General features: G+C 31.9%; 1 protein-coding gene across 1 annotated transcript; it reads right to left on the reverse strand.

Moving 5' to 3' along the window:
• Nucleotides 1-523: 523 nt before the first annotated feature.
• Nucleotides 524-7139, reverse strand: LOC139504316 (uncharacterized). Its single transcript, XM_071294383.1, has 4 exons — nt 6890-7139; nt 5837-6054; nt 4339-4483; nt 524-3279 (listed from the first exon to the last, which is right to left on the reverse strand). Exons 1-4 carry the CDS (start codon nt 7137-7139, stop codon nt 524-526), a joined length of 3369 nt encoding a protein of 1122 aa, XP_071150484.1.
• Between the last annotated feature and the right edge of the window lie 10010 nt (nt 7140-17149).

Consider the following 17149-nt stretch of genomic DNA (forward strand, 5'->3'; position numbering starts at 1 on the left):
ACGGTGTTACACAAACACATAAATATAGATATGAAGATAAATTTACATTACAACATAGTTGAATATTTTATCACAATAAAAATAGTGATAATATAAACTGACATTGAGAGTTGTATCATTGGCACTCATACCACATCTTCTTTTTAACATATCAAGATTGGTTTTCTTGCCTGAGCGTGGAAACTCTTATGTCTGAGTCAAAAGGAAAATAAAAACCGCTGTGAGAAACAAAAGATTTACAAATGTTGTAGGATGTACCTAGGTGAAATTGAAAAAAAATCAAGAATCTAAAACTGATAGTTTAAGACAAAAGAGCATTAGTAAAGGAACAAATCAGCTAAAACTTTTGATAGGTTATAGAGATCCTTTTTGAGACATTTATTTGTTTATATATAATGGGAAACAACAACCATAAAAAAATCCGTCGAACCTGTGAGGAATATAATTAGGGTCCTATAATTACATATTCACTAGTCTAGTAAATCATAAATTAAAGCAACTTATTTCATGAATGCACCATTTTCTACATAAGGAAGTGCTTGTACCAAGGCAGGAATGTGATCAATGGGTCGCAATTTTTATTTAATAATAATTTTGCAATTGCTATGTCGCCTCTACAAGATGCTACGTAAAGTGGGGTTTCATTATCATGATTATTACTGTTACTTTTATTTACATCACAGTTATATTCTAATAATAAATTTGCAATTTGAACGCGACCGAGTGTTGTCGCAATGATAAGTGGTGTGTGGTGTTCGTTGTTATTAACATTTAGATATCCTTTGTTAATTAACAATATTTCAACAATCTTCGTATGTCCCAAACGTGTCGTTATATGGAGTGGTGAGTCATTGTCAATATTGCAAGTATTAGGATTACAGTCGTGTTCTAACAATTGTTTTACAATATCAGTATGACCTCTACTTACGGCTGTATAAAGGACGGATTCATTTTCCTTATTTACAATATTGGTATCAATGTTCTTGTCCAATAATAACCTAACAATATTCACATGCCCTTCATAGGAAGCGATATACAAGAACGATATACTGTATTCATTTCCAGGGTCAACGTTTTGGTTCAAAAGTTCTTGAACTGTTCTTAAGTCACCGCTTTTTGATGCTAAATATAGACGCATTGTGTTGAATTTATCTCGAATGTGAACATCTGAACTTAAATTTAACATCAAATCTATGATTTCCTTAGAATTGTTTTCTACAGCGACAAACAGTGGTATTTTTATGTCTCCTTTTGATATAGTACAATCAACCTTATGCTTTAATAGTTCTTCAACTACACCTATACGATTATTGCACACTGCCCTATCCATGGCAGTGTCTTCTTTCCAAGTACAACTCCTATTATGATCAGCATTATGGTTTAATAGTAATTTTACTATGTCAGTATGACCCTCCGATGAAGCTTCATACAATGGAGTAGTTTCAGACGCATCACAGGAAGTTCTATTAGGATCACCTCTGTACAACAAAAGCCATTTCACTATACATGTATAACCTTTTCGAGATGAAACAATCAATGGACTAACCTTGTCCGAATCACAAATGACATTAGGGTCAGCTTTATATTCTAGCAATAGCCTTACAATATCGAAGTAGCCCTCCTTTGAAGCTATATAAAGTGATGTCACTTGGTATCGTCTGATGACATGATGAGGTATTTGAAACCCACTCACATCAAACAGTCCGTCTAAAGAACACTTTCTTTTACGTAAAGTTGCCCAATTAGGACTTTCAACTTCATCTCGGTCGGAATGGTGTCGTTTACTGTTATTATCAAAGTTATGCTGATATTTCAGTTTAACGTTGTTTTGTGGCTTTTCACATATCCAAGTTGAGATATTTGGATTGGCATTATTTTCTAAAAGTAATTTTACAATGTTGGTATATCCTTTATATGATGCTGTATACAGTGGTGTATCACCATTCCAGTTAGTAAGATTATAATTGATGTCTTTTGTAAGCAACATGGGAACCAATTCACTATAACCTTGGTGTAGCATTGATAACAACAGTGAATATAGTTTTTGTTGTGGCAAATGAGTTAAAACTTTTTTTAAATCTACTTTCCCTTTAATGTATTCTGCAAACTGTTTACGAACAAAGCTGCTATTTAAGTTTCGATTTGAAAAGACCTTTTCGATAAAACCATTTTCAATATCTTTTAACAATCGGTCAAAATATTTTCTTTCGTTCTTTTCATCGACATGGATGACATCTTGTAATGATACATTTTCAATAGTTTTTGTCATAACTTTCAACAGAAAACGATCACGAATGATATCTGCATCAGCAATGTCAAGAATGAGGTCAAATTTTTTTTCACCGCAAAAAGCCACTAATATGTCAAATACTTTTTCATTGTCAATACGGTAGGTCTCTCCGTGTTTCTGAACATACGTCTTTTTAAGATTGTGTATCTCGGACTTGAGAACTTGAATTGAAAACGATGATTGCAATTGTAGATGATCAGAAATGTCCTCCAGGAAAATCTTTATTCCTGAGAATTTAGTTAATACCGTTTTATGTACACGATTGTTATATACAATGAATACTATTAATGTTGCAATTGTTTTCTGATCATGAGCATTTAATAACTCAACTAATTCAGTTCGTATTACTTCATCCGGGTTTGAAAAAAACTTAACAATATCTAATGATTTTTGTTTTTGATATTGATTACAAAGAAGCGGGAAGAAAAAGTACTTTGTAATTAAATTTTCATTTGATGTTTTAAGCACTTGCAAATCATTGTGAGATAGAAATATATTTCCAATTAACATTCTCTCTTTTTCTGTTAAACATAGTTTCTCTGATATCATGTCACATTTCACTTCCGATAGAATTTCAATCCTCTTAAATGACCGATCTTGACTAATGTGAGTACGACATGATGCTATAAGTTTTATGTCACTGCTTAAAACCATTGATAAAATATCGTTTGAGATATCAATCCATCGATTTACCTTATAAATATCGATGCTATATGTTCCACATGCATCATCAATAACAAACACCTGTTTACAGTCCGGATTAAAATACTGTTTGATTTCTTCTGGATTACACACTGGAATTATATCGTATGCTTTGGCATGATGGAACTGTAAAGCAACATAATGAAGAGCAGAAGATTTCCCACAGCCAAATGTCCCTTTTACCAAGACGATATTTTTGTATGTCATCAAATGAATCAATTCTTTTATAGCTCGTGTTTCCACTATCTTTTCGCTTTCCCATTTTTGTATTCGCATCTCATGAAGTTCTGTTGGTTAAAAAGTGTTTGATTCTTACAAAAAAATAAGCAAGCATGGATACTGTCTAAAAAGTATTTATTTATATGTTTCAAGCTTTCTTTAATTTGTTTATATAATTAAAATCATAATTTTTGTTGATGATCTAAATAGTTCATCTATATTTACCACCAGTCTGTCAGCACTGTTGTTGCGGGTTCTAAACACATTCATGGCATGGTTTATTCGGCTTCAAACTTACTTGACTAGAATTGCAAGTCGACCTGATAGTTAAAGGTACATGAAAGTACCCGTGACCACTAACAATCCACCATTCAATAATGATATATATAGATATTCATTTGTCCTGAGGAAAGTTTTTATAGACTTCAGTGAATGTTATGTTTTATAAAGTGATAAGAAAGGATCTGAGTGAATACAATTGTATACTTTTTTAAATCTGTTTTAATTGCAATTTGAACCAGATGCTAATGGGCCAATGATAATTTACCGATTATCAAAATCTGAAATGATTTGTTATGTAAGTAAAGTGTTGAATAGTTGTCTTAATGTCTTCAATTCAAACCACATCACCTTAAATTCTAAATATAAAAGTGTTGCGGATACGACATGTGTGCACGGAGTAAACAGGGTGCATCGACAGAGTGAGAATCTCCTGCAAGGCATTTATTATCCACCATGTATGCGAATCAAGGCTTAGACAAATCATGAACACACAACGATTTTATATAATCGTTTAATTCACATACAAGACTTTATTTACGTGTTTAACATGTTTTAGATCAAAGATATGCCACTTGTTAGTTGAAAAAAATCCATATATGTCTAAATCGGGGTGAATTTATTTTATTCGACAAATTTCGATTGAAACTCGGCTAGAAAATGTCTGCGTTGCAGAATAGTGCCATTTTTAATACATAACTTACATAAAAAAAAAAACGAACGCCGGGGATCTGAACCAAACATTTTGATAAGAAAATTATGATATCAAAATATGAAAACAGAGATATAAACTTATTTAGTTCCAATTTCGTTCCTATTCAACTGAAATAAGAAGAAAACATGCTTACTTTGTACACCTTTTGTGATAGAGTCGTTAGTCTTTGCAATGTTCCTGATCTCAATTGGTATTTCTTTATCATTCTGATCCAGTTTGGCATATTTTAGGTCATTGCAAGTCTGTTTAAACCGATCCTTACTTAGTCTTTGAATTGCCTGTAAAAATCATTCAATAAACGAACACATTTCATTGCATTGACATTGCAACATATTTTATTTTTTTTCATTTGACTATTGCAGTAATTATTCTTGATATTAACTTGATTACCTCTCAGGTTATCAGCTCAGTAGTCGATCTGCAATACAGACACGAGAAAAATACCGTATAGAATCGAAATAATTCATGGAAGCGATTGATTGTTGGAAATTTACACATGGCATCGGCCGTGATATTCGTAAATTTTATCTCTCGCTAACGGTCAGGATAAAATCCGAATATCACGGCCCAGGCCATGTATAAATTTCTAACAATCTACGGCTTCCATGAATTATTTCTCAGTTTAGAAGGGTCTTTATATGATAAACTTACAATGTATTTTGTTAGCGTGTTTGCTGAACTTGATGATGATCTGCATGATCTTTGAGTTATCATAATACATGGGGCAATACCACAATAATGTAAGAGCATCAACAAACTAATTGTCAGCATTGATTTGCTGACCTAAAGAAACACATTGATATGTAAAATAAAACCTAGATAATCGTTAAAATACTTAAGTTGTTATATATCCCTATTTTGGGATATTTTGTTTGCAATCCTTTTTAACTTTTAAAACTATTATGCCTTAGAACTGTTCTGATTCAAGACCTTGCTTGTGTGAACGAAACCTTCGTCTGTCCGATTTGATTAATCATTATGTTTATGTCCATCATGAAATGTAGAATGTATCTTTCTTATATTTTAAGTTAAACTTTCAAGTGTTTGTGCTACAAGTACATATGCGTGGTTATGTGCGTATGTTTTGTCGCGCAAACTTCTATGCTACAGTTCTAATTCTGTTGTCGATCGTCGATTAGAAAGATCAACTTAATAAAGAAATGTTCAGTAATCTTCAATCCTTATATTGTTTTTGCTATTGTGGCTTGTCTTCTAGACGTTTTTTTTTGTTTTTTTTTTTTGTTGTTTTTTTTTTTTTTGGGGGGGGGTCTGGAGTTTTCTTTTTTCTTTTGTGGCGTTTCAACTGGTTTTTTTAGGCTCACGGGTTGTTGTCTTTTGTTCTTTTTTCTTGTTGTTATTATTTGACATTATTTTTCTATTTACCTAAGTCAGGTGCCTGTAATTCGGTGGTTGTCGTTTGTTACCATGTAACATTATTGTTTTCGTTTATCATTTTTTTTTTACATAAGTTAAGACGTATCTTTTCTCGTTTTTCATTTTATTTTAGTGCCTGTTATATATGACTACTGCTAATTTGTATCAACGTATTAATTTCAATCATTGTATTAGTACATGAAACAGAGTTCTTTTGATTGATTGTTTAGTATTTTAGTCGTCGTTACATAACATACCTCCGAAATATCTGTCCACCATTGATGGAAATCTGTAGCTGATAAGGTACCAGTGTCACTGTGCGAAATTTTGTTCCTATAGTATTTTAATCTTGAAAGATCTGCACCTTCACTTATGTCTGTCGTCAGAGGTAGAATATCCCCTACTGGTATAGGTGTCAGATGTCTTATCAGACTTATCATTAATGTTAGGTCAAAGGTTGAAGATGAAGTTGTTCCTTAAAGAAAGAAAACAAAAGTTCTGTGTGTTCGCTGATCCCGTGAGACTCTTTCTCATAGAAAATGAAAACACAAACAGCTATTCAATGTAGTAAAAGTATCTCCTCGTATCATTTTTAGCGTCTTTAAATATTTCAATTGCAGTAAAAATGTTTATCACGATATAGAAGCCCCAAACACCGTCAAAAGACTTATCAGATGTACATTGACTGCAAGCCAAGTATGCAATCAACTCAGAATTTGACGCGGTAATAGTGTTTTAAGTCGGTGATTGAGATGATGTAATTGATGTCTACTCTTTTACAGTAATAAAAGTTATCAACCAAAAGAATTGCAAAATAAGTGCATTATTTGATTATTTGTGCATGTTTTCTATGCAAAATCACTTTTACTACTATATAGAACGATAAATTCAAAGTCAACATATCAGCCTTCTATAGACAAAATGTCTAGAGTAAATTGTGTCTTTAAATTATGCCTGTACCAAGTGAGGAATATGACAGTTCTTGTCCATTCGTTTTTTATGTGTTTTGTCATTTGATTATGGATTTTCCGATTGGATTTTCCTCTGAGTTCGGTATTTTTGTAATTTTACTTTTTGCGGATACTTTTACATTTTAAGTACAATTTCTGAACTTCATTTTTATGTTGATCATGTAAACTTATGATTGTTTTCTATCTATCTATAATACAGTTTTATATGATAAAATATGTACAAACACTTGAGTGATATTTTGACTTGTAGAAATATTAATATAACATTAACACAATATCGTTCTGCATATCCTTGTTATACATGTAATGCAACAGAAACCAAATACATCGTATACATACCTGATTTAGGAAACATTAAGTCCCATTGTATTTGGGTTAAAATATTTCGCTTTTTTAAAGACTCCAACATCTTAAATCTTTCCTGATGTAGTGTTTTCTGCAGTACGTCTGGGTGAAATTCTTTGTCAAATTTAACTCTGACTGCAGATGGGGCAATCGTGATAAGCAAGTTTGCTATTCGTAGGAAATGTATTTCTTCAGATGATATTGTTTTATTAGTTTCTTGTGACTGTTTTATCGATTCTGCCATTATTCTGAAAAATTAAATAACATTTTCCTCAAAGATATATGTTACTTTTATTAAGATTACTGTTATAATTCAAGCTTTTTAACTAAATTGCGTAGTGGTTCACTAAAGCTGAACATTGAAACATACAGGTATACTGACATGGCTAGAGAATTACGTTTATGCAAATAATATGTGGTATGCAGTGTGTTGAAAACGAATACCTCTTTTTTATTAATATGCCTAACAAAAAAATCAATTAGACATAAATGTTTGTCAAAATCCTGTTGTTCTTTGCCTAACATTATTTAATTAAGTATTTATTTAGAATAACGTCTGTTTTACATATTAAGAAACTGTTACTACATAAAATCTGCGTGGTCAATCAGATCAAATATTGTTACTTAATGTTATTTGTTTTCTTATAGTGCTTTTGTATGTATTGGTCTCTGCTTTTTATCATTTATCATGTTGCAAATATGTTGTTGTTTCTATATCATATATGTGCTTTTTGTATTCATAACTTCATGTTGGATAAAATTTTATGTGCATATGTATATGAATCAGTCAAGTCATATAATCCGAGACTAACAACTTAATTATACTATGAGAAATGACAATACATCTTTAGATAGTTTTATTATTTAAGGAATGACTGTAATATCTTTTATGTTTATGAAGGAATAACATCAAACATGTGGCGCAAACGGAATAATCTGCCAAGCGAGTTATTTTAAAGTGTGCACCACATATTTGATGTTATTTCGTATAAACAGAAAATATATTACAGTCATTTCTGATAATTTAATTTAAAATTCCATTTTAAACCGGAGTAAACCATGAAACAAACGTCACGATCACATGATAAAACTATGTCTATGAGCTGATAAACAAAACAACGCCAGCCAGTCAGAAGACACGTTACATCCAAAATGAAATTATAGAAAAATAGAAAAATGAGAAGATATTACTAGAATTTATGTATATTGATGAACTGCATTGTTTAAAGTAATAAAAAATTGAATATATTTTCTCAAATCATATTTATGATATAGTTTTACTTTTTTCCAAATATTATTAAAAATGTATTTAATATATGATTTACTTTATTCTCGTAATAAGTGTACAGTAAAACTGTTCACTACATTTTAGTAAGTTCTTCACTATTGATAAATGACTGATCGACAGGTGATGTTGTGTCTCAGTTTTGTGAACAGGAATATTTGGAGATAGTCAATATTCATAATGATTTTGAATAATACTATGTATAACAAGAATGTGTCCTAAGAACACGGGTGCCCCATCCGCACTATTATTTTCTATCATATCATTTGGAACATATGCACTAAGTTAAAAGTTGATTGTCTTCAACTTCATCAAAATAAAGTCATCATAGATTCCAACACTAAACAACCTCGACCAAAAACTTTATCCTGGAACGGGACACACGAACGGGACACACGAACGGGACAGACGAAACACGAACAGACCAGAAAACGTAATGCCCATAAATAGAGCATAAAAACGCATTTGATAAAATACTGAAAGAACAAACAAAAAATATATGAACATATAAATACATTTTATATTTGTATCCGAAGTTTTGCAAATGCAAATTTTATTTAAAATTTGTGTATCATCATTTCAAATTGAAGTATAGTGTTATTGTGCCAAATGATAGGCATAATCAAGAAATGTTTATGCAATGAAAGATGTGTTTATATTTTAATTATAAAAGGTTCTCATAAAGTTCGTCTACACCTTATCGCTAATCACGGCGGCTAGATTTTTTGACACTTTTCCATTGTGGCGTAAGATATTTTGTTTTATGACGTCAAAATTTTGCGGGAACCTGTGTGGTGTCCAGTAAAGGCGGACAAATAGCGATAAGGTGTATTGTTCACAGGTAGATCTATCTGTTTTTCGTACTTGAGGCTGATATTTTGCTATGAAAGTGTCAGCCATTTCCTTATTTAGGGTCTGTGCATTGAATTGTAGTTGTATGCGCTTGGTTGATTTATGCTTATTTTAGTTTATTTGCGATATTTCTAATTGAAACATTATTCATTATCCATGAATTAACAACGTTGATTACTTGAGAACATTCTATTATTTCATACTTTGATTTAGAAAAGTTAATAATCATGTTTTTGTAGCTTTTATATATATCTTTGAACAGGTTGGGAACAACTCTCTATATGATGCGTTTACCTTTATAGAGAAATAATCCTTCTATAGAGGGATACAATTTTTTTTAGGCAAAAATTCTCTCCTTATTATGGCAGTAACCTGCAACACTTGATGCACCAATGGATGTGCTTAGTTTAATATGCACATAGTATATAGATATAGAAAGATGTGGTATGAGTGCAAATGAGACAACTCTCCATCCAAATAACAATTTATAAACCAGATGCTCCGCAGGGTGTAGCTTTATACGACCGCAGAGGTTGAACCCTGAACGGTTGGAGCAAGTATGGACACAACATTCGAGCTGGATTCAGCTCTAAATTTGGATTGTGATTTTAAAATAGTTGACACAGCATAGGTTTCTGACACAGAATGAATGTGTTCTAATGAACTTAAAATTTTTGTTTTCTCTTAGAGCAAGTCACTATGCTGTTGAATATTAATCCTCTCAAAAAATGTTTGAAGAAATTTTCTTTTTATTTGTGAAATTTCAAATGAGAAAATTTAACCCAATTTTTTTAATCACATCCCCGTTTCCCTTATTCCAAAACTAATCTCAATTAAAATTTCTAATGGAGTTTGCAACAATAACTACTCATTTACATACATCATAAAATATTAAGATGTATCAAAAACTGCTTGTTATCACTGAATTGTAAAGATTATTTTAATTTATCAGTTGGTAGTAAAAAGTGAACATACATTGTATATTGTATATAACAAAGATTTAAGTTGATTCTGGACAAAGAAAGATAACTCTAATTAAAAAAATTCTTGCTATTGCACAATATTGTGCAATAAGATCTTTCTTGCTTACTATTCTGGACAAAGAAAGATAACTCTAATTAATAAAAAAAAATGCTATTTCACAATATTGTGCAATTAGATATTTCTTGCCATTGCGCAATACTTTGCAATTGAAAAGACTTGCTATTGCACAATACTTAATATAATAATTTTAGATCCTGATTTGGACCAACTTGAAAACTGGGCCCATAATAAAAAATCTAAGTACATGTTTGGATTCAGCATATCAAAGAACCCCAAGATTTCATTTTTGTTAAAATCAAACTAAGTTTAATTTTGGACCCTTTGGACCTTAATGTAGACCAATATGAAAACGGGACCAAAAGTTGAGAATCTACATACACAGTTAGATTCGGCATATCAAAGTACCCTAATTATTCAATTTTGATGAAATCAAACAAAGTTTAATTTTTGACCCTTTGGGCCCTTAATTCCTAAACTGTTGGGACCAAAACTCCCAAAATCAATATCAACCTTCCTTTTATGGTCATTAACCTTGTGTTTAAATTTCATAGATTTCTATTTACTTATACTAACGTTATGGTGCGAAAACCAAGAGAAATGCTTATTTGGGTCCCTTTTTGGCTCCTAATTCCAAAACTGTTGGGACCTTAACTCCCAAAATCAATACCAACCTTCCTTTTGTGGTCATAACCATATGCATTGTCTTTAAATTTTATTGATTTTTATTTACCTAAACTAAAGTTATTGTGCGAAAACCAAGAATAATGCTTATTTGGGCCCTTTTTTGGCCCCTTATTCCTAAACTGTTGAAACCAAAACTCCCAAAATCAATCCCAACCTTTCTTCTGTGGTCATAAACCTAGTGTCAAAATTTCATAGATTTCTATTAACTAAAACTAAAGTTATAGTGCGAAAACCAAGAAAATGCTTATGTTGGGCCCTTTTTGGCCCCCTATTCCTAAAATGTTGCGAAAGACAGAAAAATGTATGTTTTTAGATTTAATGTTAACTGTTCGGATGTTTGTTTGAATATTTCTTACGCGTACTAAATTATAATCCTGGTACATTGTACCTTTGATAACTATTTACACCATTTTTGAAAAACTAAGGATTTTCTTATCCCAGGCATAGATTACCTAAGACGTATTTGGCACAACTCATTGGAATTTTGGATCCTCAATGCTCTTCAACTTTGTACTTGTTTGGCTTTATAAATATTTTGATATGAGCGTCACTGATGAGTCTTATGTAGACGAAACGGGCGTCTGGCGTACTAAATTATAATCCTGGTACCTTTGATAACTATTTACACCACTGGGTCGAGGCCACTGCTGATGGACGTTTCGTCCCCGAGGGTATCACCAGCCCAGTAGTCAACACTTCGGTGTTGACATGAATATCAATAATGTGGTCATTTTCATAAATTTCCTGTTAACCAAACCTTGAATTTTTGAAAAACTAAGGATTTTCTTATCTCAGGCATAGATTACCTTAGACGTATTTGGCACAACTTTTTGGAATTTTGGATCCTCAATGCTCTTCAACTTTGTACTTGTTTGGCTTTATAGATATTTTCATATGAGCGTCACTGATGAGTCTTATGTTGACGAAACGCGCGTCTGGCGTACTAAATTATAATCCTGGTACCTTTGATAACTATTTACACCACTGGGTCAATGCCACTGCTGGTGGACGTTTCGTCCCCGAGGGTATCACCAGCCCAGACGAAACGCGCGTCTGGCGTACTAAATTATAATCCTGGTACCTTTGATAACTATTTACACCACTGGGTCGATGCCACTGCTGGTGGACGTTTCGTCCCCGAAGGTATCACCAGCCCAGTAGTCAACACTTCGGTGTTGACATGAATATCAATAAGGTGGTCATTTTTATAAATTTCCTGTTAACCAAACCTTGAATTTTTGAAAAACTAAGGATTTTCTTATCCAAGGCATAGATTACTTTAGACGTATTTGGCACAACTTTTTGGAATTTTGGATCCTCAATGCTCTTCAACTTTGTTCTTGTTTGGATTTATAAATATTTTGATATGAGCGTCACTGATGAGTCTTATGTAGACGAAACGGGCGTCTGGCGTACTAAATTATAATCCTGGTACCTTTAATAACTATTTACACCACTGGGTCGATGCCATTGCTGGTGGACGTTTCGTCCCCGAGGGTATCACCAGCCCAGTAGTCAACACTTCGGTGTTGACATGAATATCAATAAGGTGGTCATTTTTATAAATTCCTGTTAACCAAACCTTGAATTTTTGAAAAACTAAGGATTTTCTTATCCAAGGCATAGATTACTTTAGACGTATTTGGCACAACTTTTTGGAATTTTGGATCCTCAATGCTCTTCAACTTTGTTCTTGTTTGGCTTTATAAATATTTTGATATGAGCGTCACTGATGAGTCTTATGTAGACGAAACGGGCGTCTGGCGTACTAAATTATAATCCTGGTACCTTTGATAACTATTTACAACATATAAAGTGAAAACCATTCAACCTGATATTATCCACATACGTGAAGGATTTTGTTATTTGCGGTTAAAAAATATGTTTTGTGTAACTTAAAGTAATGATTTTTAATTTCACTAAAAAATATTAATTTAAAGTATTTTGATTGTATTTACTTGCGTGATTTTGAAATAAAATGTATTATGGACGGATTTACGTCATTATACTCCCTCTGATAGCCTCCGACATTCTTTAAGTGTTCTGTACAGCTTACGACACTTCCTATGTTATTCCTGATGTTGTTAAATTATAATATTAAAGAATATATATCTATTTCTGGTGTAAGGTAAAACAATTTCAGTGCTTTTTATACGTGTTGACTAAGGTTTCCTCAGTTAAAAAGATAGATGTATGAATATCATATTGTTTGTAATCAAGAAACATGGATATAGTTGTTATATAGTAATTTGTACTTGATGACCTTTGCATTGTTGTGATGTAAAAGTCCCTCACTGCTGTGTACAGGTGGTCATGAGGAGAACTACAGCAGAATGAGATACTAGATTCCTGGTTCTATTTTTACTCTTTTTTTGTTTCCCTATTAATTAACTTTATAAACAATTTTTTAAATATTAATTAGGCCTCATTACATTCAATGCCTCTTACTATAATTATATCCTACATTGCTCATATTATCAATTTATTATTTGTGTATTTCACTAATGTTTATATAATCATTGTATCATGATGTTTTTTGTATCTTGTCCGACAAGGACCCGTGATTGATATAATAAAATAATGTATAATGTCTAAAAAATGTACGATAATAAAGTTTTGCTTGTAGAATTAAGAATTCAAAAGTAAATTCAGAACAGTCGATCATAGATTTAGGTAATTTTCCCACTTTTAACGGTTTGTAGTGATAAAATAATAACATTTGAAACGTTTTGTGTAAAGTTATGCATGATCTAGGCTCGAGGATCTAGGTCTGGATTGGGTTTACTGAATAGAGAAACATGATGAAAAAAGTAAGTGAAGAAATGGTAAAGAAAAAGGATAGACCACAACAGGTAAAATAAGGAAAATATACATAAAGGGTCTATATGAATAAACAATTTAAGAATACAGTTAAAAATGAATATACCACCTCTCCGTTATGTTGAGCATGGTTTAACAAGTTCAATCATATATCTACTGTACATGTTACGATCACTTACCTGTTTTATTTTTGTATGTAATGCATGTTGTTTGTCGATAGGTACATTGCACAAAGTTGCTTATTTGAAAATATCCTACTCCTCTTAAGGTCTAACTCTTGCTATACTCAAATTTAAAGAACCACAGTACATCAAAACTGACCAAAAATACATCACTTCCTGTTTCTTGACTTCCTCGTGTCATTAGTATTTGTTGCAAACACGCTATGACAATGTTTGAAGTAGTCATCAAAACAAGTATTCTCTAGAAGTATTGTAAGTAAATTCTTCATATTTCCACCATTTTACATTTTGTCTCTTTATGTAACCATGTGCTTATCAATAAAGTATGACAGCCCCATCTAGCGTATTTTTAGGAACGGCATCTATTTTTATCTCAGGTTTATTTTTCAAATTATGTGAAAGTGATGTCTATTTTTAAACACAACATATATATACCTTCTAAAGTGTGACGGGTATAACCTCGAGGAAACGACTTGAAACACTTACATTGTCTGCTAATATTTAAATGTTAATAACATTTAAAATATTCTGATGTAGATAAAATTATGGTAAGTATTATTGGATCCAATAGTCAATAGGAATTTCTTATTTGTAAATAACGGTCTTTTAAATTATATTGTTATATTGTCATGTACAAAATGATGTATATAATAAATGAGTTAAAGTAACTTAACAACGAATTATATTCAAACGTGATGCAATAAGATCAAATTGAGACAAATCTTATTGTATTGTCCATGACTTCTATATATTTGCAGAAAAAAATTCTTAAAAATTCATTTTTATGAATTAATAATTTTTTCCTTGATGTATGTTAATATATGGTATATACGAACTCTGACTATTAATTTCATAATTTGGGGTCAATATTTAAAAAAAAATCCCATTATGTCTCTATCTTAATTTTATTTTTTGAAGTGTTGATTACCTGATGGAGTAAGTATAAGTAGTGTAACGGCTTTCTAAACAAAACAAAAACAACATGCATGTGCAAACATTAAAAGCACATGTATGTTGTTTTTGTTTTGTAAAAATGAATTTTTAAGAATTTTTTTCTGCAAATATATAGAAGTCAAATGGACAATACCTCGGTTTTTGTTTATATTTTAGACGGTGGAAGACCTGAATGCCCCATACTTTGTATATAGATGCATTATGTTACGAAGTTTCCTTCAGTTAGATGTCCAAGTTCTGTCATGGTTAAGGGACTACTTTAAATAAAAGTTAAGATATTTTGTAAAATTAAATTCTCTCTTATTATTAGTAATAGGATAACTATATTTGGTATGTGCGTACCTTGCAAGGTCCTAATGCCCGTCAGACAGTTTCCACTTGACATCGACTTCATTTCATGGATTAGTGAACACGGTTAAGTTTTGGTGGTCAAGTCCATATCTCAGATACTATAAGCAATAGGTCCAATATATTCGGTGTATGGAATGACTGTAAGGTTTACATGTCCAACTGGCTGGTGTCATCTGACCGTGACCTAATTTTCATGGTTCAGTGGTTACAGTTAAGATTTTGTGTTTTTGTCTGTTTTTTATACTGTATGCAAAAGGTCTACCATATTTCGTGTATGGAATGATTGTAAGGTGCATATAGCTAGCTGGCAGGTGGCATCTGACCTTGACCTCATATTCATAGTTCAACGGGCAAAGTTTGTTTTTTTCGAATACTATATGTAATAGGTAAACTATATTTGGTGTATGGAAGTACTAGTGTTTTATGATCTCTATGTCAGTCGCTCAGTATTTTTTTTGACCTGGACCCCATTTTCACGGTTCATTGCTCAATGTTAAGTTTTTGTGTTTTGGTCTGTTTTTCTTAAACTGTAAGCAATAGATCACCTATATCTGTTGTATGGAAGAATTGTAAGCTGTATATGTCTGCCTGGCATGGTTCATTCAACCTTGACTTAATTTTTATGGTTCATTGGTCAATGATTGGTTTTCTTGGTTAATGTAAAGTTCATATGACAGTTGTAATACAGCTTTATATTTAGGACTATCGACATAATATCAATGATTAGTAGAAAAAAAAAGGCAAGACATTTCAGCGTGTACACTCTTGTGTATACTAGCTGTTGTTTTCTTGAACATTGCATGTTTAAGAGACGAATTGTCATGAATTTGCAGTATTGCGTTCAACATGTTTGACTGATTAAAACTTGATGGAGAAGAGTAAATATTATGGACCATTATGCATCAAGAAATGACAAAAATTTTAAACAGTAACACGTACACTGAATATAGATAAACAGTCTGAAAACAAAGGAGTATAGTGTTTATATGTTCGTGTAGCAGACATGCGTAAGTTCTGCCATATATCAATGTCGGTGATCGAGTCACTACAAAAATAAAAAGGATTTCAGAATTATTGATCGTCAGTTCTTATTTGACGTTTGACAGTTTTATTCCAACGTCCCTGTTGAGTCGTGTGGAAGAAACGCGCGTTATACGTACCTAATGTTGAGTCTAGTGTATTTGATGAGTTTACATATATCATTGTACATATTGTGTTATAATAAAAAAAAAAAAAAGATATATGTATGTTAATCATGAAGTTAAAATGAAATGTATTATCTGTCCATCGATAAAAATAAGAGGTAGAGAGCATAGGATTCTTTATAAAACAGTCGTTAGAACTAAGGGTGTGAAATTATAAACTATCATACTAATAATATGTAGTTGACGTTCAATAATATAATATTGTTTGTATTGTCCCTCAAGCAATCGACCGGGCAAACCTAACTACGAAATTGTCCATTTTAAACATTCTATGATATAGCAAAGGACCACTTAATACAAATGTGTATTCGAATCCCCTGAGTCAATTCGGATTTGGTTAACAATATGGAAACATTTTTTACTGAAACAATTCAGATGTTTTCTCAAACGCTATTGAGAATCTCAGAAAGTAATTTGAGCATATGCTGAATAAATAAAGGCAACAGTAGTATACCGCTGTTCAAAACTCGTAAATCGATGGACAAAAACAAAATCGGGGTAACAAACTAAAACTGAGGGATACGCATTAAATATAAGAGAACAATGACACAACATTAAAATGTAACACACACAGAAACGGACTAAGCATTAGACAAAATCCGATGGAATAACAAATATAACATCAAAACCAAATACATGAATTTGGGATAGAAAAGTACCGTGACACGTCTTATAGTAATGTGAATTCGAACTCAATTTGACAATATAATAGAAAGCAAACGACACAACGGAAACACAACGTTAAGATGTAACACACACAGAAACGAACTATATAATAATATAACATTGGCCATATTCCTGACTTTGTACAGGACATTTTTTAAAGACAAAAATGGTGGGTTGAACCTGGTTGTGTGGCATGCCAAACCTCCCTCTT

The sequence above is a fragment of the Mytilus edulis genome, chromosome 14 (genome assembly GCF_963676685.1).
Source record: "Mytilus edulis chromosome 14, xbMytEdul2.2, whole genome shotgun sequence".
In the NCBI taxonomy this organism is placed as follows: domain Eukaryota; kingdom Metazoa; phylum Mollusca; class Bivalvia; order Mytilida; family Mytilidae; genus Mytilus; species Mytilus edulis.